Below are 23,350 nucleotides of genomic sequence, written 5' to 3'. Positions count from 1 at the left end.
ATCCACGTCTCATAATTCTGGGCCCCAACAGTTCCGACCATGCCCTGGGGGAATCACAGAGAAGAGATTTTATGGGAGTGGGCAACTTGTGCATTTGCAATCCAGTTGTCCCGCAAGGACTCGGAAGGACGCCCACGCACCAAATCAGCATGTTCATTCTCTACAGCCAAATACAAGGGGGAAGAGTTTTCACCCCTTCAAGTTGACTTCTCTAATGACTCAGACACTCCTGGTCGGCCACTAGGTGTTTATGGGGTGCGAGCCACAGCCCCAGGTTCCTTTTACCATCAAAGTAAGCACTTACAGGAGGTTGTGCTGGATGGACAGAGAATCATTGGATTTTGTGATTCTGAGGCATTTGTCACAATAGCTGATCCCCGGGTGGTTCGGCCAGAGGTGATACATCATGAACTAGGGATTGTTATTGAAATGGCTGGAGGAATATCCCAAAGGCGACTGTAGATCTGGACTTTGGCTTTGGGGTCAAGCAATGTGTGGTTGGGGTGATGAGCAGCCTGCTTGCAGGTATTCTCCTATTAAATGATGTGAGACATCTACAATGCCGATTTGTGGGTGCAGGAAACACAATTTGAGTGAAAGAGGACACAAAAGGAAGTGTTTCCTTCCAACCCTACCGCTGTACAAGGGACTATCCACAGCTGGGCAACATGGACTTAAGTGAGGTGGCCAGAGGTCTGTGTAGACCTCATGGCATACTCACGTATTAAGAAGGAGGGAGAGGTTATTATGGTGTAATATGGGGGGTTGTGTAGGTTTGTATTTTAGGTGTGGTTCACTGTCCATTCTCTGTATTGCTTGTGTGTACATTGTATTGTCTGTAGATAATCACCCCCTGTAGTGTTCCTGTCCCTAGGGCTGGGGGAGTGGGGCCTGGGATCCACCTAAACTCTCTGCTTACCTGAAGAATTGGTCAGTCAGACTGGGAAGGAAAACACAGAAGGATTGATCCTCTGGGAGGGAGAAGGCAGCACCCCAGAGAGCCGTTGAGAATCCCCCATTTGCCTGGACTGCTGGAGGATTGTGACTCATCCCCGGGACATTTATCCTATTATTGGACTATTTTACCCTCCATATATTGGATTATTTGATGGTCATTCTGTATTGCATGGAATACATTTGCTTTGGATTGTTCATCTATCTCTCGCTCTGTTTATTATGTGATAAGGGAGAATGACCCCGTCACAGTATGTCCGTTCCGTTATTATGGAACATGCCCTGTTCTATTTCGTGATAACGGACCGTGACTCAATACAAGTCAAGGGGTCCGCAAAATCCCCGGAAGCTGCACGGATGCACTTCCGTGTGATTTCCGTCTGGTGCCCCTATAGTCTGTGTCCTGCTCTCGCGGCTGCTTGCATTGCGGTGTGTCAGCTTCTGCCCGCACTGCAGTGTCAGCAGCCACTGGGATGACAAGCGCTGCCGTCAGGAGGTTAATAAAGTGTATTACCTGCAGTGATGTATTCCTGTACTCCTGATGTCAGCGCTTGTCACTGACTTCTATGCCTGCCGCATTCTCACATCACCTCTCGCGGGCAGTCCGAGACTGTGACTAGCGGTAACGTCACGGGCCGCTCGCAATACTTCGCTTGTGAAAACGGTGGTCATTGAACTCAGTGACGAGCGCTGACGTCAGGAGTGCAGCGGCGTTCATCACCCATGTAATGTACCTATCGTAGCTATCCTCATGAAGTCAGCGGTCATCATGCGTTGTAGTGACCTGGGCTAACCTAATGATGTTAACTCAGGTCAGTGTCCTGCTCTCCCAGCCAATGGGGAACATCACGCCGGACCCAGATTTGTTTATTCTTTCCAATAAATTGGCGAAAGAGGGAATTTGTTGGGGAGTGTTTTTTCAAACAAAAATTTGTTAGTCAATTTTTTTTTTTATTACTGACTGGGTTAGTGGTGTTGGGTTTTCTGATAGATGCCGTGACATCAATAACCTCTGGGCTTGATGCCAGGTGACATTACACAGCTGGTATCAACCCCATATATTACCCCGTTTGCCACCGCACCTGGGTATTTGGGATGAGCCAGGTAAAGTCCCAGGACTGTTCCATCTAATGGATGTGGCAATTCCGGCTGGCTGCTGGTTGATATTTTTAGGCTGGGGGGGGGCTACCAATGATGTGTGTCTCCCCAGCCTGAGAATACCAGCCAGCAGCTCTGATTGGTTGCAGTCAGACAGCTGTTACTCAGCATGGAGGCACGTCTTGCTGTAACCAATCACAGAAGGGGGGAGGAGTGAATATGTATGAGCCTAATGAGCAGCCGCCTCGGGAAGAACAAAGAGCTGGCATGGGAGCAGTGACAGCCGTGCCAGTGACTGATGAGTGTGTAGCGCTTGCTCCTACCCCTTTGTGCCAGATTCTGTTCCCCATAGACCTTATATGGGGACCAGCATCTGGACAGATACCCTGTCTGGAACTCTCCTTCCATTTTTTTGTGGTCCGCAAGAAAAAAACGGAAGTCACACGGACCGTATACGGAATGGACCGGGACGGATGCGGTTGTCACACGGATGCATCCGTGAATAAACAGGACTGATTTTTGTTGACCACAAAAATGTAACGGTCGTGTGACTGTAACCTCAACTGGAATTTTGGATTACTTTTTCCCACACGGCCCCACATCTCTCATATCTGACGGCGCCTTCTCCCAATAGCAATTTTAAACTCTCTCCACGGGTTACTCTCCAGAGCTTTGTTTCCATCCATTTTTGGGGGCTTCTTGAAGTATGCTTGGGGTCATTGTTATGCTAGAAGACCCATTGACCTAGAACGCAACCCATCTTTCTGACACTGGGCAGTACTAAATCCTAGATTTCATGATACCTTGCACATAGACAAGCTACCCAGTGTCAGGGGCAGAAAAGGCACCCCAAACATCTGTGCCCTCCACCATATTTGACCGTATGACTGTTTATACTAAGTACAGTATGTGCTAATACTTGTCTTTTAAAGACCAAGGAACTCCTTTTCGTAATGCTAATTTGCCCATGATGGGGTGATGCGTTGTTTGGTGCCTTGTGCCCCCCCCCCCCCTCCCTCCCCTACTATGGGCACTGGCATGCAAGCCCCATAATGTTCTCTCTAAACATATCAGTGTATGTGCCCAGGACAAGAGACGGTTTCATGCCTTGCCCACCATAACCATGGCCATCACATCCCCCTGTACTCTGCCCAGGCTTCCTCTATGCTCCTGGCATACAATGTATGTGTGATTGGTCCTATGGCACTGTGCTGATAACATCCTTCCTCCCAGCCTGCACCCCTGGGTGCCCATTCCCTTGCCACTGGGAGCTCTTCACCCTGGAAACGGTCCGAGGCGGGGGATGAGGGTGAAGCTGTGGGCGGCCTCCTCTGGGCACACTCCTCCTCTTCCCTCCCGGATCACACGGACTCACAGCCTCGCCCGGCTCCTGTGCAGCGGCTGCAGGAAGTGGCGGCGCCGGGTGTGCAGGTAAAGCACCGGGAGGGGGGCCCCACAGCTCTGCCATGTTCTGTGGTGGGCACGGAGTGTGGGTGATGGGTGGGCTCATTGTGTGGGGGAGGCTGCACATATACTGTGTATACACGGAGCCACAATGCAGCTCTGCCTCCTGGAAGCGGCGGCTCGGGGGCACAGATGGTGCAGCTGGAGGATGATGCCCTTGGGATGTGGTCCTGACGGTGGCTGAGCCTGGTACAGAGCAGGGTGGAGGGTCACGGTGAGGGCCACAGCACGGCATGATGCTGCAGAAAGGGAGGCTGCACCGTGCCCAGCATGGAGGGTACAGAAGGGGACAGGCAGTGTGGGCTGCAGGAGACATCACAGCATGCACATAGGGAGATATACAAAGATACAGCCTGGAGAATAGACCCTCACACAATGTAATGTCTAATGTGTGTGTGTGAGTATGGATAGGCGTAATATATATATATATAATATATATATATATATATATATATATATATATATATATATATATACATATATATTTGTGATTGTGTGTATCTCTCTCTATCTATATATATATATATATATATATATATATATATATATATATATATGTATATATATATATATATGTATATATATATATGTGTATATATATGTGTATATATATGTGTGTATATATATATATATATATATATATATATATATATATATATATATATGGACATATTAGAGATATATATATCTTGTGATTTATTATTATAGCGCCATTTATTCCATGCCGCTCAACATGTGAGAAGGGGTATACATCATAAAAAGTACAATAATCAAGAATAATACAAGGCACAGACAGGTATAGGAGGAGAGAGGACCCTGTTCACGATGGATAACAGTCTACAGTGGATGGGTGAGGACAGAGCTGGTCGTCCAGCGGTATAGTTGACTGATGGTTAGTGTAGGTTGTAGGCTTGTCGGAAGAGGTGGGTCTTCAGGTTCCTTCTGAAGATTTATACGGTAGTCGAGAGTCTATGTTGTGGTAGAGCGTTCCAGAGTATGGGGGAGGCACGGGAGAAATCTCGTATGGAATTGTGAGAAGAGGAATGGAGGAGGAGATCTTGTGAGGATCTGAGGTTGCATGCTGGTAGGTCCTGGGAGATAGGTCACAGATGTTCAGAGGACCTTCCCCTGATGAAGCTCTTGCTATAGAGCAACACGCGTAGGGTCGGTGCTCATCTGTCTGGCACCTTACTATGGCTTAATTTTGCCTCTATTTTGTAAGTTTTCCCTTCTGGACCCTCTCTTTGGTGGCTCTTTGCATGTTTTAGGGCATTTGCCTTCTTTAGGAAACCTGCCCAGGACATCTTAGGCTCCACTACTTATACTTGTGTCTAACATCTTGTATTATGCATGCATGTATATGCCCCTTGCATTAGCACTTTATTGTTGGGTCCATGGGACAGGTGTCTGAGTGTCTTTTAAGTGTTTTTAATGGTGTTTTTGCATTTTCATGTACTTAATAAATATTTGTGTTACTTTTTGAATCCATTTGGTGAGTTGAGTGCTTTATGCCTACTCTTTTTCTCCCTTTAGATGTTCAGAGGAGACAGGTTGTGGATGACTTTGTATGTTATGGACAGGGTTTTGAATTGGAGTCTTTGCCAATCGCTTCACTGGCTTTCAATTGCCCAGAGTGGAGAGGCCAGGGAATAGCGGGGGAAAAGTGGATTAGTTGGGCAGCAGAGTTTAAGATAGATTGAAGGGATACAAGAGTGTTAGAAGGGAGGCCACAGAGCAGGATGTTGCAGTAGTCAAGGCGGGAGCTGACGAAGGCATGCAGTAGTGTTTTTGCTGAATATTGGTTAAGGAATTCACGGATCCAGGAAATATTTGAGTCGGCAGGAGGTAGAAAGGACTTGGATGTGTGGTTTAAAGGAGAGAGCAGAATCAAGGGTTAACCTGAGGAAGCGAGCTTGCTGAACTGGGGAAAGTGAGTAGCCATGGACTCTGATAGATAGGTCTGTTGGGAGGTTTGAGTGAGATGGGGGAAAGATGATGAATTCTGCTTTGTCCATGTTAGGTTTTAGAAATCGAGAAAAGAAAAATGATGAAGTAGCAGACAGACATTGTGGGATTCAGGTTAGTAAGGAGCTGATATCGGGTCCAGAGAGGTAGATCTGCGTATCGGGAGCATAGAGATGATACTGAAAGCCATGGGACACTATGAGCTGTCTCAGCCGAAGGTGTAGATGGAACAGAGGAGGCGTCCAAGAACTGAACCTTGGAGGAGACCAACAGGGGGCGAGATGAGGAGGTGGTGTGTGAGTGGGAGACGCTGAATGTCCGGTCGGTTAGGTATGAAGAAGAGGACCAAGATAGGGCCATGTCTGTGATGCCCAGAGATGAGAAAATCTGTAGTAGGAGGGAATGGTCCACTGTGTTTAACCCCTTAACGACCGCGGGCCGTAAAATTACGTCCTAAATGACATAATCTTACTGCCCGCGGTCCTCCGGCGGCAGCATGCCGCGATCGGCACACATCTCAGCTGATTTTCACAGCTGAGATGTGTGCCTGCTAGGCACGAGCAGAATCGTTATCTGCTCGTGCCGATTAACCCCTTATATGGCGCTGTCAATACATGACAGCGCCATTATAAGCGCAATCGCGGTAAAGTTTTACTTACCGCCGAAACCGGAAGTCACGTGACGCGATCACGTGACTCCCGATAGTTGTCATGGTAGTACAGGGTCATGTGATGACTCCTGTACTACACATGAATTGGTTTCACTTTCGCTGTGCCCGGGGCACAGCAAAAGAGAAAGACAGCGTATCTGCTGTTTACAGCCTTCCAGCTGTGATCAGCAGATACTGCACAGCGATCGGAATGCTGATCGTAATAGCCCCCTAGGGGGACTAGTAAAATAAAAAAAAAAGTAAAAAAATAAGTTTTAAAAAATTAAAAAAAAAACAAAAAAACCTAAAAGTTCAAATCACCCCCCATTCGCCCCATTGAAAATTAAAGGGTTAAAAAAATAAAAAATATACACACATTTGGTATCGCCGTGTTCAGAAACGCCCGATCTATCAAAATATAAAATCAATTAATCTGATCAGTAAACGGCGTAGCGGCAAAAAAATTCCAAACGCCAAAACGACGTTTTTTTGTAGCCACAACTTTTGCGCAAAATGCAATAAGAGGCGATCAAAACGTAGCATCTGCGCAAAAATGGTACCGTTAAAAACGTCAGCTCGAGACGCAAAAAATAAGCCGTCATTGAGCCTAAGATCCCGAAAAATGAGAACGCTACGGGTCACGGAATATGGCGTAAAACGTGCACCACTTTTTTCGGACAAACTTCCGATTTTTTTTTAACCCCTTATATAAAAGTAAACCTATACATGTTTGGTGTCTACGAACTTGCACTGACCTGAGGCATCACACCCACACATCAGTTTTACCATATAGTGAACACAGTGAATAAAATATCTCAAAAACCATAGTGCTATCGCACTTTTTTTGCAATTTTTCAGCATTTGGAATTTTTTGCCATTTTCTAGTACACAATATGGTAAAACTGATGGTTTCATTTAAAAGTACAGCTCGTTCCGCAAAAAATGAGCCCTCACATGACCATATTGACTGAAAAATAAAAAAGTTACGTCTCTCAGAAAAAGAATGGCGAAAAAAAAAAACGGAAAGCGAAAAATCGGCCGGTCGTGAAAGGGTTAAGGCAGGGGACACGTCCAGGAGGAGTTGGACAGGGTAGTGTCTCTTGTCTTTGGCGGTTAGTAGGTCATTGGTGACTTTAGTTAAGGTAGTTTCAGTTGAGTGATACAGTCAGAAGCCAGATTGTAACCGGTGTAAGGGAGCAGGGGGAGAGGTGGGAGGAAAGTTCAAGATGGACATGTTGTTCCCGTAGTTTTGAGGCATAGAGGAGAAATGATATGGGGGAGTAGGTCAGAAGAGGACTTTTTGAGGATGAGTGTCATTGAGGCATGTTTACAGCATGAGAGGAAGACACTTTTTAGTGATGGGTTGAAGAGATGGGTTAGGGTTGGGATGAAGCCTGTGGTGAGGTTGGGGATGAGGGGGGACAGGAGTGTGTCAAGTGCACAGGTGGTAAGATGTGATCTGGAGAGTAGAGAGGAAAGATGATCTCCTGTAATGGTGGAGAAGCTGGTATTGAAGGAAGAGGGTTGAGTATTTAGAAGGAGTGGGCGTGGGGACTGTAGGGTATGTGTATGTATATATGTGTGTGTGTGTGTGTATATATAAGTGTGTGTGTGTGTGTGTATACGTTTATGTAATATGATGAGATTTGCACTTGACGTGATGTTAGTGTGACCTTTGGAAGGTATTGTGGATCCAGTTTGCACCGTCAGGTACAAGTACTACACTATTTATAGTCATTATATTGTCATTGTGTCACTCAATTACTTCCCCCTTGTGCCGGTTACAATGTTACCTGGTGACAAACCTAATGGGAAACTGCAGATTTATATATTTAAAGGGCCAGTTCACTTTCTACTTATGAGAAGATGTCATCTATGGGAGCTGGGACCCTCACCATTCACTCTTATGATTTTTTTAATTTATTTTTTTTCCGAGCTTTACCTCCATTGAAATCAATGAGACTCTAAATGACTAATCACTAGACATGTTCCACCTATAGTCGGGCCGTTTTGCACATGTTTAGCTGATGGCTGATTCCAGTGGGTTGAAAGATTTGTATATGGATATATGTAAAGGGTTGACTGAGACTAGGAAAAATAAACTGCCTTTGGTGCATTTTAGGAACTTGTAATCCAAATATAGCAAGTCTGAAGAGAACCGGTCAATTTTAGGGAAAACCTCTTTAATACACCGAATTCTTCCTAGAAGCCCACCTTATCTTTTGACTACAAATGCTGAGAAAGGCCATGGATTAGGACCATTCATGATGATGAATTTACAATCCCGAATCCTCTGCAATTCGCTTCTGCCGATCCTGACTGTGTAGACATGGCTTTATGGCAGACGGAGCAGCAGCAAGTAAAAATGCTCCTAAGAAGTTAAAATACAGACACCGTATAATCTGCCAATGGCCCAGACCATGTAGCACGGTGGTGTCATTTCAAGTGAGAAACGTCTTCCTCACATTTCTGCCTTGCTATTCCTCGGAGGTAGCAGGTTTCAGTATGGTGTGATCAGACCGGGCCTATGTGGAAATAAAAATAAAACCGCATTCTAATCATTTATACTATTCACACTTCTTGGATTAAAAATAACACTGAATAGATAAAATCTCATCAGTAAGAAGGATCTGAAATCTAGATTCTTCCCAAGGAGACAGAAATGGAGGAAAGCATTGTGACTCTGGTGTATCGTCCACAGTGCCATCCGGGAGCAGAGCAGTGTCTACATTTTCTATGCAGTAGAATAAATAGAAATATTAACGAATAATGGTATAGGAGGGAATGTTAGTGGTATTCCGGAACCATTCACTTCCTCATCAGAGATGAGCGGTGTAGGTGGTGTTATGACCCTCCCCCCCACGCCTGACAATACCTGTGCACTTACATTGCAGCTATCCTCACACCACCATATTTTCAGTCCAAGTACTGTCGGTGAAAAAAAGTACTACTCTCGGACTAATGCTATTAAATAGGCCTGTTCAGATGACCGGAGACCGAATGACGGCATAAAAAAAAAATCAGCATTGATTAATCTCATCCGTAATTGGAATGAGACCGGTGTTTTCACGTATAGGTGAGCTGATAATTATTACTATTATAACTGGTGAATGAGCATCTGTAAGAATCAGAATCATGTGGAAACATGCCACGTGTGGAAATCAGCCCTGTGGAAACCTGCCACGTGTGGAAATCATCCCTGTGGAAACCTGCCAGATGTGGAAATCACCCTGTGGAAATATGCCACATGTGGAAATCACCCTGTGGAAATATGCCACATGTGGAAATCGGCCCTGTGGAAATATGCCACATGTGGAAATCAGCCCTGTGGAAACATGCCACGTGTGGAAATTGGCCCTGTGGAAATATGCCACATGTGGAAATTGGCCCTGTGGAAATATGCCACATGTGGAAATTGGCCCTGTGGAAATATGCCACATGTGGAAATTGGCCCTGTGGAAACATGCCACATGTGGAAATCGACCCAGTGTAAACATGCCACATGTGGCAATCAGCCCTGTGCAAACATGCCACATATGGATATCGGCCCTGTGGAAACATGCCACATGTGGAAATCGGCCCTGTGGAAACATGCCACATGTGGAAATCGGCCCTGTGGAAACATGCCACATATGGAAATCGACCCTGTGGAAACATGCCACATGTGGAAATCGGCCCTGTGGAAACATGCCACATGTGAAAATCGACCCTGTGGGAACATGCCACATGTGGACATCGGCCCTGTGGAAACATGCCACATGTGGAAATCGGCCCTGTGGAAACATGCCACATGTGGAAATCGGCCCTGTGGAAACATGCCACATGTGGAAATCGGCCCTGTGGAAACATGCCACATGTGGAAATCGGCCCTGTGGAAACATGCCACATGTGAAAATCGACCCAGTGTAAACATGCCACATGTGGCAATCAGCCCTATGGAAACATGCCAGCAGTCACTTGATGAATGAGCAATCCATATCGAAGCCAATCCATTAAGTCGGTCATTGCGCACGCTAGTGCTGATGAATGGGCTGGAGTATTAATGAATGAATGAATTAGGCTTTCCACACACTGCATTTTTATGGTGACCACAAAGATGCACCCTGTCGTCAAAAAATACACACTGTGGCAAAAAAAAAGCATCATAAACGCATGCATTTTTGATGCATTTTTTGACCATGCATTTTTTTTTTATCACCAATGGGTGAAAAATGCAGGGAAAAAGCAACATGCTGCCTTTTTGTGGTCACCACAAAATGCAGCCCCAAAAAACCCAATGTGCGCACAGCAAATCTGAAATTTCATAGACTTTGCGGGGGAAGGGAAAGCATGCAGTTCATGGTGACTAAAAGGTCACCACAAAATGCACCAAAAAGCATCAAAAACTGCAGCATGCGCATATGAGGCCTTAGGCACATATATGAGTATAATCTGCCATGCACCTCTGCTAGCAATTAGATAGTCAGGGACTAGGATACATTTCTGGAATAACTTCATGAATTTGATGGGCGGGCGTAGCCAACCCATGTTACACCCATATTGGAGTGTAAACTTGCAATAATGTTGTGCAACTTTCGACTTGAGTAAAAGTATTACCATGTATTAACGTGTTTTATGTCGTAATTCTGGCATCAATAAATAATAAATCGGCCCATTAGTTGTTGGATGAGCAAATCATGTATATCCGTGTAAAAATCATTATTATCGCAGCACAATGCACGGTGTAACTGGTGAATGTGCTGCCAACACGCTGCTGTATGGTGACAAAATGATTGTAGAAGTGATTGTTCTGTTCCCATCCATTTTATTTGACCCGTGTAAAGAGTCCAGTAGCCGAGCACTGAACAAGTTGTATATAGTCGATTGATCATTAATGGTTCAAGATCAGCTCTTCTGTATGGGCGTTTAAAAGCAGTACTATGCTGTTTCTTCCACTTTGCATACTCCACCTCCATTTCATTTAGCCTCATCCTTTTGTACAATTTTTAAGCTGAGGAAGTTCTGTAAAACGTGCGTTGGGGCGGAAGAGTGGCTGTAACCACTACATATACGGTACTTTACATTCAATGTGATGGTCCTGATGAAGGATTAATCTGTTCTCCAAAACGCGTAGACCAATAAATCATAATCCAGGCTTTCTTCATTCTTGTTATTCCTCCACGGCAGTGCGGTTTAACACCTTCACTTCAGACCTTCAGTCTTTTGTCCAGGTTTGTTGAGAAGAAAGTACATTATGATGAATCCAGCTATTGCTTTGCTTGATGATGGTGAGCTGTAATTTTTAGTTTTTGTGTAGAGAAGAACATTATGAAAAGATCTGGGACAGCACAGACTAAATTTAGAAGGTCATCATTTACAATCCATGAGAGGCCAATACAGGCCAAACTCTGAGTAAGTGGCAGAAAGAAGAGCAAACTGTAAGGCCTGCTAGACATATCGATCTGTGACAGGAATGACACGGTACTGATACGGAGGACCATTTTTCAAGTTTGAGTATAAGGCCGGGGCCACGCGGGGCACTAGTGCGATGCTCGCATGATACTCGGCTCGCTCTGTCAGCACATCAGGAGCCGAGTGTCATGCTAGTATCCCTGTGACTGAGGTCTGACTGTGCAAGCGGACCTCAGCTGCGGGGGGCGGGCCGGCGCTGCGGAGGGGCGGGGCGGCACGGAGGAGGGGAGGGAGGGATTTCTCTCCCTCTCTCCTTCGTTGCCGGCTATTGCGATTCTCGCTCTGCACGCGCGGTACATCAATGTCCCGCGAGTGCAGTGCGATTTTTTTTTTTTTTTTTTCTCTCGCTCCATTCACTTGAATGGGTGCAAGAGAAAAGAGTCTTGCATTACACTAGCAGCATGCTGCGATTGTTTTCTCAGTCCGATTAGGGCTGAGAAAATAATCACTCATATGCGCTGACACACAGGCTAAAATTGGTCCGAGTGGAATGCGATGTTTTATCGCACTCCACTCGCACCGATTTTCTCGCTCTGTGGGTTAAGGCCTAGTCACACACAACGAATTACCAGCGATCCCGACAACGATACGTCCTGATAAGGTGGTAAGTTGCAGGTGAGATGTCACACAGTCAGGCCTTACCGACGACACAATAACGATACAGGTCCCAGTAGCGACCTGTATAACGATCTCTGCTGTCATTGGGACCCTGTCACACAGTGTCAAACACAGCGATGCGTCCTGCCCAGCAGGACATCACCTTTGAAGAAAATGGTCCGGACCTTTCTGCAACGACTAGAGATCTCACAGCAGGGGCCTGATCGCTGGTAGATGTCACACATAACGAGATCGCTGGCGAGATCGTTGCTACGTTACAGAAACTGTGACTCAGCAACGATCTCGTTAGCGATCTCGTTGTGTGTGACGGGGCCTTTAAGCCTAATAGTACTTGTAGTAGTCTGTGCGGGGGACGAGTGTCATATTCGAAATTTCAAGATCTCTTCAACAAGGAACCCTAGAACAGTTTGCAAGGAGCCAGAGGACTCAGCATGCACACAAAGCCTTACAGAGTATTTGGTGCAGAAAATTTCTGCAACAAACCTGCATCTTCTGTCAGAAAAATGCACCAAAAAAGAGGTTTGTGTTTGGTGCATTATTTTTGCCATGCGGTTTTCCTAATGAAGTCAGTGGGTGAAAGGGCTGAAAAACACAGGAACAAACACACCAAGAATTGACTGGGTGTTGTCTGGGTGTGACGGGGGGTGAGAGCGGTGTTGTATGTGTGTTGCGTTGTTTGTGGAGCGCTGTGTGTCTGTAGCGTGTGTGTGTGTGTGTTGCGCGGTATGTGTGTGTGGTGTGTTTTGGGGGGAGGTATGTTTTGGTCAATGTGTGTGTTGTGCAGAATGTGCGTATATTTGTTTGTGCCACGGTGTTTGTGTGTTGGGTGTTGTGTGTGTGCAGCGTTGTCTGTGTGTGTGGGTGTCTGTGTAGGGCAGTTGTTTGTGGTTCCCAGTGTGTGTGTGTGTGTGGTGTGTTGTGCAGTGCGCGCGTGTGTGTGTGTTGGGGGGAGGTGTGCACTTCCCTTCGTGCTCAATCCCCCATGCAGCGCACTCCCCATCGTGCTCCATCCCCCATGCAGCGCACCCCCCATCGTGCTCCATCTCCCATGCTGCGCACCCCCCATCGTGCTCCATCTCCCATGCTGCGCACTCCCAAACGTGCTCCGCCCGCCATGCTGCGCACTCCCAAACGTGCTCCATCCGCCATGCTGCGCACTCCCAAATGTGCTCCGTCCGCCATACTCCGCACTCCCCATCGTGCTCCATCCCCCATGCAGCGCACTCCCCATCGTGCTCCATCCGCCATGCTGCGCACTCCCAAACGTGCTCCATCCGCCATGCTGCGCACTCCCAAACGTGGTCCATCCGCCATGCTGCGCACCCCAAACGTGCTCCATCCGCCAGACTCCGCACTCCCAAACGTGCTCCCTCCGCCATGCTGCGCACTCCCAAACGTGCTCCCTCCGCCATGCTGCGCACTCCCAAACGTGCTCCCTCCGCCATGCTGCGCACTCCCAAACGTGCTCCCTCCGCCATGCTGCGCACTCCCAAACGTGCTCCCTCCGCCATGCTGCGCACTCCCAAACGTGCTCCCTCCGCCATGCTGCGCACTCCCAAACGTGGTCCATCCGCCATGCTGCGCACTCCCAAACGTGGTCCATCCGCCATGCTGCGCACTCCCAAACGCACCCCCGATCGTGCTCCATCCCCCTTGCTGCACCAGCATCAGCCTCTCTACCCGCAGCATCAGCCTCTCTGCCCGCAGCATCAGCCTCTCTCCTCCCAGCATCAGCCTCTCTACCCGCAGCATCAGCCTCTCTCCTCCCAGCATCAGCCTCTCTGTCCCCAGCATCAGCCTCTCTGTCCTCAGCATCAGCCTCTCTGTCCTCAGCATCAGCCTCTCTCATCCCAGCATCAGCCTCTCTCCTCCCAGCATCAGCCTTTTCTGTCCCCAGCATCAGCCTCTCTCCTCCCAGCATCAGCCTTTTCTGTCCCCAGCATCAGCCTCTCTCCTCCCAGCATCAGCCTTTTCTGTCCCTAGCATCAGCCTCTCTCCTCCCAGCATCAGCCTCTCTCCTCCCAGCATCAGCCTCTCTCCTCCCAGCATCAGCCTCTCTCCTCCCAGCATCAGCCTCTCTCTCCTCCCAGCATCAGCCTCTCTCCTCCCAGCATCAGCCTTTTCTGTCCCCAGCATCAGCCTCTCTCCTCCCAGCCTACCCCAGCCTCAGCCTCCCCCAGCATCAGCCTCTCTCCTCCCAGCATCAGCCTCTTCTCCCAGCATCAGCCTCTCTCCTCCCAGCCTACCCCAGCCTCAGCCTCCCCCAGCATCAGCCTCTCTCCTCCCAGCATCAGCCTCTCTCCTCCCAGCATCAGCCTCTCTCCTCCCAGCATCAGCCTCTCTCCTCCCAGCATCAGCCTCTCTCCTCCCAGCCTACCCCAGCCTCAGCCTCCCCCAGCATCAGCCTCTCTCCTCCCAGCATCAGCCTCTCTCCTCCCAGCCTACCCCAGCCTCAACCTCCCCCAGCATCAGCCTCTCTCCTCCCAGCATCAGCCTCTCTCCTCCCAGCCTACCCCAGCCTCAGCCTCCCCCAGCATCAGCCTCTCTTCTCTCAGCCTCCCCATCCCAGCCTTCCCCAGGATCAGCCTCTCTCCTCCCAGCCTCCTCCAGCACGCCGTGCTCCTCTGCCGACACTCACAGATCCGATCGCATACACACACACACACACACCCGATCGCATACACTCACACACACCCGATCGCATACACTCACGCACACACACATTGACGATATTGCACATACGCGCTCACACTCACAACATCCGGAGATACCACATGCTTCTGGCCATGTGATCCTCCGGCAGGTCCTGGAAGCTCACAGCACAGTATCGCCGCCGAGAAGCAAGCGATATCCAAGGATGTTGTGAGTGTGTGGATGTGATGTGAGGTGTGTGTGAGAGTGAGTGTTATCTGATGTGTGTGTGTGCGTGTGTGTATTTTCCGCCGCTGCAGGACCTTGATGCGCTGGTAACTATGCTACCATGGTTACCAGCGTATCTCGTCCCCCGCTTGCACGGGAGCCCACACCAGCATACGTTGGCCAGCCCCAGCAATGCGAGGGTATGTGTCGGCTGGCTTGGCGGCGTACGCTGATGTGGGCTCCCGGGGGTACAGTACTCACCTTGGAATCGTGGCTCCGTGACCGTGTCGGTTCGGGGAATGCGTGGGGGGGCAGGGCCAGAGCTAGCGTGCATTGCGTGAGGGGGGCGGGGCGTGGCCGAGTTGCCAATGCCTGCGGGGTGCCGGGGCGAGAGGCCAATCTGTGGGGGGGGCGGAGCCTGGGTGAGCGGCCGGCCAATCCGTGTGGGGGCGCAGCCTGGGCGAGCGGCCAATCCGTGCGGGGGGGCGGGGCCATGGCGAGCCCAGCGGCCAATCAGCTTTGTGTCACCGTAAGGACACAATTTTGGAGCAAGACAGACAGACAGACAGAATAAGGCAATTATAGGGGCAGATTGGGGCGAGATTGATCTGTGAAGACTTGATCTATTAAACTAACTCAGTTGCCCTTAGCAACCAATCAGATTCCACCTTTCATTTTCCAAAGAGTCTTTGAAGAATGAAAATTGGAATCTGATTGGTTGCTAAGGGTAACTGAGTCAGTTTCACTTTACTCCATGTTTGATAAATCTCCCCTTTCATAACCCTATTACACATACTGTCCACCTACTTTTGGACCACCCTTTGTATCTATATATATAATTGCCTTATTCTGTCTGTCTGTCTGTCTGTCTTGCTCCAAAATTGTGTCCTTACGGTGACACAAAGCTGATTGGCTGCTGGGCTCGCCATGGCCCTGCCCCCCGCACGGATTGGCCGCTCGCCTCGCCTCGGCTCCGCCCCCCCACGGATTGGCCACTCGCCCCGGGCCTCCGCACGCATCGCCAGACAACCTTGCGCTGCTGGGATCGTGACGGAGCCGGTGAACGCTGGTAACCATTATACACATCGGGTAACTAAGGTCCCTTAGTTACCCGATGTGTATCATAGTTACCAGTGTACACCGGCTCCGTCAGGATCCCAGCAGCGCCAGACATAACCTTGCGATGCTTGGATCTTGACGGAGCCGGTGAACGCTGGTAACCATTATACACATTGGGTAACTAAGGTCCCTTAGTTACCCGATGTGTATCATAGTTACCAGTGTACACCGGCTCCCAATACACATGTGCAGGGAGCCGTCATTATACTCCTCTTCCCCCCAGGACTACTCCTCCTATTATAGTCCTCCTATTATACTCCTCTCTGAGTATAATAGGAGAACTATTATAGCATGGGGGATGGAGCACGATGGGGTGCGCAGCATGGGGGATGTAGCACGATGGGGGGTGCACAGCATGGAGGATGGAGCACGATGGGGAGTGCGCAGCATGGGGGGGATGTAGCACGATGGGGGGTGCGCAGCATGGAGGATGGAGCACGATGGGGAGTGCGCAGCATGGGGGATGGAGCACGATAGGGAGTGCGCAGCATGGGGGATGGAGCACAACGGGGGGTGCGCAGCATCGGGGATGGAGTACGATGGGGAATGCGCAGCATAGGGGATGGAGCACGATGGGGGGTGGGCAGCATGGGGGATGGAGCACGATGGGGGGTGCGCAGCATGGGGGATGGGGCACGATGGGGGGTGCGCAGCATGGGGGATGGAGCACGATGGGAGGTGCACAGCATGGGGGATAGAGCACGATGGGGGATGGAGCACGATGGGGGGTGCGCAGCATGGAGGATGGAGCACGATGGGGAGTGCGCAGCATGGGGGATGGAGCACGATAGGGAGTTCGCAGCATGGGGGATGGAGCACGATGGGGGGTGCGCAGCATCGGGGATGGAGCACGATGGGCAATGCGCAGCATAGGGGATGGAGCACGATGGGGGGTGGGCAGCATGGGGGATAGAGCACGATGGGGGGTGCGCAGCATGGGGGATGGGGCACGATGGGGGGTGCACAGCATGGGGGATGGAGCACGATGGGAGGTGCACACCTCCCCCCAACACACACACACAACACACCACACACACTGGGAACCACAAACACCGCCATACACAGACACCCACACACACAGACAACGCCGCACACACACAACACCCAACACACAAACACCGCGGCATACATAAATATGCGCACATACCGCACAACACAGACATTGCACAAAACATACCTCCCCCCAAAACATACCACACCCACACAAACCGCGCAACACACACACACACACACAACGCTACAGACACACAGCGCTCCACAAACAACGCAACACACATACAACACCGCTCTCACCCCCCGCCACACCCAGACAACACCCAGAACATGTACAGCTCCCTACACAAACACTTGGTAACTACACACAACAACATATATATATATATATATATATATATATATATATATATATATATATATATATATATATAACAAAAATCATACATGAACTACACAATACGTAAATTCTAGAATACCCGATGCGTAGAATCGGGCCACCTTCTAGTAAATAAATATATATATAAATTTTATTTTTTTTTATAGTCCCCTGGGCATTAGTTCCCCTGGCTAGTTGGTTCCATTAGCATGTTAGTAGGCCCTGTGGGTGTGCTAACATGCTAATGCATGTGCAGCGTCAAAGGATGATCTCACTCTACTCTCCGCCGCCATCGCGTCCAATGCTGGATTTCGGCCCAGTGCGCATGACCTCGGAGGTTCGGTCATGCGCACTACTTCAGTTTGAAACCAGGACGCTTACACCAAGCTTCATAGTGCTAGTTCGCATGACCCAAACTCCGGGGTCATGCGCACTGATCCAGCGTTGGACGCGATGGCGGCGGAGAGGTGAATGAGATCATTCTCTGATGCTGCGCATTCATTAGCATGATAGCATGCCCACAGGGGCATACTAACATGCTAATGGAGCCGACTAACCAAGGGAACTAATGCCCAGGGGACTAGTCGTTGGCATTATTAGCATATGATAAAAGATCTTTAGAAATACTTTTTCTAAAGATCCCTTTATCTATGCTAGTGTATTCAGGAACAGTTATGCAGGGATTAGCCATATGCACCCAGAACTGCTCGTGGTTATGGGTGCATATTGCACCTGACAGGTTCCCGTTAATCAAGTTCCTATTCCATTATGTAGTAGGTGTAATTTTAATACTGTTAGCCATGTCTCTTACCTCATGTGCAGGGCATTGTAGCCTAGATATCGATGGTTACATCCACTCATATAGTGACAGTTCATTAGTTAGTTGTTTGTGGTTGTAACCATGGATACCTGAGCAGCAATGCCCTGCACATGAGGTAAGGGACATGGCTATATCAGGAGAACTATACTACATTTCTAATTAAAGGTATTTGCTAATATTATTAATATTACAATTACTACATAATGCGATAGGAACTTGGAGATGGGAATATCCCTTTAAATCTTTTAGTTGCATAGGAGGCATTTTCACAGCCACTTTACTGCAGTATGATTGTTATGGGGACGAAGACCTCTATATAACTGTACAAATAGTTACATTTCCCTTTTTTCAGGTGACAGATCTCCTTTCATAATTGTTCCTTCATTGCCGTCATTTATGTAATCTTCCTGAGAGGCGCGGTGGCCGGACGCTGTTTGCATGTTCATGTTCTGATCGCACAGAGTTAGCATGTTGCAGCCATAGAAACCGCCCACGGCTCCCACCTCCACATTGTTTATCTGCACACCTATTCTAGGAGTTTATCTACCGTGACATTGTCTCTTCTGAAAACGGCCAATGCACCTATTTTTAGGGGAAAGATTTTTATTTCTGTAGATGCATCGCTCTGCTGTATTGCCTTGAGGATTCAAACGAAGCCTGAAGACACAAAGTAGCAATTATTATAACAGTTGTATCATTGTCAATTTTTATAAAGTCGTACACCTTTTTATAAAGAAAAAAATGTGTTAATTTTTGATAAAATTGTTAATAAATCATGCCCACCAGTACTTGAGAGCACGTGGTTGAAGGCTGCAGTTTGGAGGGTCCTACCTCCGACCTGTGCAATTTATGGCCACAATAAGTTGTTGCAGTGAATGCAGAAGACTCATCTGCAGAGGTGAATTATAGCATTATTTGTTAATGGAATGTGCAGTCAATTTTAAAGGGGGTGGCGTATGGCTAAGGGGGTCTTTGGTAACATACTGCTAAGACACACTACTGATAACTAATGGGGGGAGGCAGGGCAACTCTTGTGACCCATTTTGATCACTAGAACAAAGTAGGCGGAGGGCTTTAAAAGCCTCATACTACTTTTTCTCTTGTGTATGCTTGGCCTCTTCAGGACACTTCATGGGCGTCCAGGAGATGAAGCTGAACTGCCACTGCATGTCCATCAGCGTATGTCTGATTTGGGAGGTTCAACTTTGTGACGCTCTCTGAACACTAAAGCGAAGTGTCAGGAGCACCCTGAAAGCCTTGCACTACTTTGTCTCCTGTTGTCTATGCTTGGGCTTTTCCTTGATCCTACATGGACAATCGAGAGCTGAAGCATCATTGAGGGCCATCCCAGCAATGTGCTATATCACTTCTTTGGTGGGAAATATAGATAAATCAAAGATTTGGTGAATGTAATAAGATTGTATAACCTGTGTATTCTTCTGTATTTTTAGGATCCACTGGAACCACCAAAATGGAAGTAGATATTAAAGGTGATAAGAGGACTAGTATTTCTTCTATACCTCTTTCTAGCTCTATAGAACGGAATTCTCCATTAAAAGTAGAACCTGAGAAGCCCCGCTGTTCTAGTACACCATGCTCCCCAATTCGTAGGACCGTGTCAGGGTATCAGATACTTCACATGGATTCCAATTATTTAGTTGGGTTTACCACCGGAGAAGAGCTTCTGAAGCTAGCACACAAGTGTGCTGCAACTGAGGAGAGTTCCGCTGAGGCCATACCATCTTACCGCTCCAAGCAGCATGATTCTGGACTTTCCCGCTCCTCACGAATATACAAAGCTAAAGGGCGTCACTATCAGCCATATGAAATTCCTGCTATAAATGGAAGGAGACGAAGGCGAATGCCAAGCTCAGGGGATAAGTGCAATAAAGTTATTCCATATGAGTCTTACAAGGCTGTCCATGGTCCTTTACCACTTTGTCTTCTTAAGGGCAAGAGGATACATTCAAAGTCCCTGGACTACCTCAACCTAGATAAGATGAACATCAAGGAGTCCGCAGACACAGAAGTGTTGCAGTACCAACTCCAGCATCTTACTCTGAGGGGCGATCGAGTTTTTGCAAGAAATAATACTTGAAGAGGAGAAATCCTGATTTAATTTGCACCTTTCCTGTAGCACATCTGAAAACCACCTTAAGGAACATCTGTGCTACACAATTTAGTGGATGTGTTGTATAGGTAGCATCTGCAGATAGGTTGTCAAGTCCTACCATACGACATCAAGCATCTTACTCAAGCCCTTGGTTTGCCAGTTGAAGGTGCATCGGTTTTCAAGCCATTTCTTTCTTCAAGGAGCAAGACTTTGAGTGGCATTACAGTGGAATAGGATTAGCTAGCTGGATCATTTTTGATTAAAGAACTTTTTGCAAAGTTTTAAAATGAATCAAGAAAAAGAAGGTTTTTGCTGATTTTTCACTAAAATATGTTGTGGTTAATAAGGTTTAGATTAATCAATGACTGAACTTAAGATACATGTGCGTGAATAAGTTATGATTTAGATGCTGAAAACACCCTTGAGTACTTGTTTTGTTGTTTACTTGCTGAATGTCTTAAGATTAATATATACTGTAGTAGTTTTAATATTTGGGTGATTATATAGACAGCAATCATGCCCTTTCTTACCACTCATTCTTCAAAAAAATGAAATCTAACGTCTGTGGATTGCTTTCCTAAGAAGCCGAAAATTCCATGTTTTTCATCAATTTTGAATCTACTTTCCTCTTGCGTTTACTTTGTAGGATTAAGCAATATATATATATTTTAATTATAAACTTGACAATGCTTGGGAATATTACTGAAATGTGAAGTATGCTGGCTGCTATGACGGAAATATCTGTACAGATGGATAGAGTTGGTGCAAGATAAACAACGTGGTGTGTAATGTCATACGATGCACCATATTGTCTATGCCCACTCGCTGAACAAACCCAGAACATCTAGTCTCATATTGGGTCCATTAATGAGAACATAGTAAATAAATATATATATGTGGTCTTCACATAAGTGGGTACGCGGCCACTACTTCTTCACAACTGGTTCTCACTCTTCAGCCCTTGTGTAGATATACGTCCATGTTTTAGATGTGACCATAGACAAGTCATTTTTTTTAGCACCATAATTTATTTGGTAGAATGAAGTCACATATATTTGACAATGGAAATTAATACAAAATCTCCTTAGTTTGAGAGTTTACTTTACATGCACTAGTTTATGATGATGCACAATGCCGGTTTATTATATTTTTTTTGTTTTTTTAATACCTTTTTTTGCATTTTGTCCCCCTAATAGGGCAGCTGTAGATTTCCCACGTGTATTCACAATTCTCCAACTTCCTCTTTAGCCACAGACTAGATACTTCAGCTAATGAAAAGTTTGTACCTTGCGACTGCAATTTAGACGGTGGATGTGTTTGCTGCAAAGCAACTGACGGAATTTCAGATGACGATGGAGAGCTTTACAGTTCTTAGAGGGTTTACCCCATGAAAAGTATTTATTAGAAATAGAGTTGGTACAAATGTATTTGCAAATCCATTCTTTCAGCCACGAGAGTGATCTGTGGCCAAGGGAATGGGAGAGGGAGAACGATCCCTTACCTGCTGATGTCTTGCGGCTCTTGTTCTGATTAGTTGGCCTGGAACAATGTCATTTTTGCAATGTGACGAACGGGACATTGAACCAGGCCAATTAAACAAAAGTAGAGGTCATAGGTAGTATTCCGTGTCTCTTTCCAGGCACCGTTGACCACTTTCATGGCCCCATGGAATGGGACGTGCTAATCATTTTGCACCAGCTCTAATTAGAATCTGACTGATCAATTGAAAACAAGTACCGTATTTTTTGGATTACAAGACGCACTTTTCCTCCCAAAAATTTGGGAGGAAAATGAGGGGTGCGTCTTAAAATCCGAATATAGCTTACCAGGAGGTGGAGAATTGGCGTGGGGCTGTCTGTGCGGCTCTCTGGGCGGGCGGGGCGGATGCCTGCCTTCTGTGCGGGCGGCCATGCCTGTCGGTGCATACGGGCAGCTGCTTCTCTGTGCGGGTAGGCGGCCAGCCTGCTGGCTGCCACTCTGTGCGGGCGGCCGGCTGGCTGTGCGGACTGTGGTGGCTGTGCGGCGAGTGTCCCAGATGGTCTGTCCGTGGTCCGGGCTTCAAATGACGGCGCCCGGAGTCAGCACGTGCGCAGATGGAGCTCTTGCATGAGAGCTCTATTTGCACACGTGCCGCTCCGGGCGCCATTTCTTTGAAGCCTGGAACGCCGACAGAGCATCTGGGACACTTGCCTGCTCCACCACACAACCAACACAGCTTCCGCTGTGAGCACTGACCCGCCGCCCCTGCCAGCACAGCCTCTACCTCTTATGACCCTGCTCCACCACCACCGCTGCCCCCTCCGGTAAGAAAACACCGGAGTATAAGACTTACCCCATTTTTTTTTTTATTTTTTTTTTTTTTTTAACTTTCAATTTGGTGTGCGTCTTATAATCCGGTGCATCTTATAAAACAAAAAATATGGTAGTTTTGCTAAATCTATTCAAAATTATTTTCTTAGACTGACATTCACATTGACATTGGTAATACCGCCCAATGTTTCTCCTTCCTCCTTTGAGCGTGTTCACCATCTCCATCAGACAACGGTGGCCAATCACTCATCTCCAGATTCAGTACTGCACATTGATCTACCTTCATTCTTTCTACATTTCTTTTATTTTTATCAGAGGAAAAATGGGATGTGTGCCCTTCCTTTCTCCTCCTCTGTCATCTATGTTCAGCCTAAATGTAATACCCTTCTTGGAAAAGGAGATACCAGAGGTTCCCATGGCGTGGTGCTGTTACCTACCCTCAAAACATTAAAAGGCAAGTGCAGAAGGCAGTAGCTTGTCATAAAAGGACACTTTTTGACTTTTAGAGCAGCGATTTTGGACTCATTACCTTTATAAAGGAGAGATGTTTTATTGACT

The 23,350-nt window shown here is 47.5% G+C and overlaps 1 protein-coding gene across 1 annotated transcript; it reads left to right on the top strand.

Moving 5' to 3' along the window:
• Positions 1 to 3,396: 3,396 nt before the first annotated feature.
• Positions 3,397 to 22,573, top strand: MACIR (macrophage immunometabolism regulator). The gene is made up of 2 exons (XM_075341902.1): positions 3,397 to 3,483; positions 19,821 to 22,573. The coding sequence occupies exon 2, from the start codon at positions 19,841 to 19,843 to the stop codon at positions 20,465 to 20,467; it is 627 nt and encodes a 208-aa protein (XP_075198017.1). The 5' UTR covers positions 3,397 to 3,483; positions 19,821 to 19,840; the 3' UTR covers positions 20,468 to 22,573.
• The last annotated feature ends 777 nt before the right edge of the window (positions 22,574 to 23,350 follow it).

The sequence above is a fragment of the Anomaloglossus baeobatrachus genome, chromosome 1 (assembly GCF_048569485.1).
Source record: "Anomaloglossus baeobatrachus isolate aAnoBae1 chromosome 1, aAnoBae1.hap1, whole genome shotgun sequence".
NCBI classification, from domain to species: Eukaryota; Metazoa; Chordata; class Amphibia; order Anura; family Aromobatidae; genus Anomaloglossus; species Anomaloglossus baeobatrachus.
This window is presented reverse-complemented; position numbering and strand designations above follow the sequence as displayed.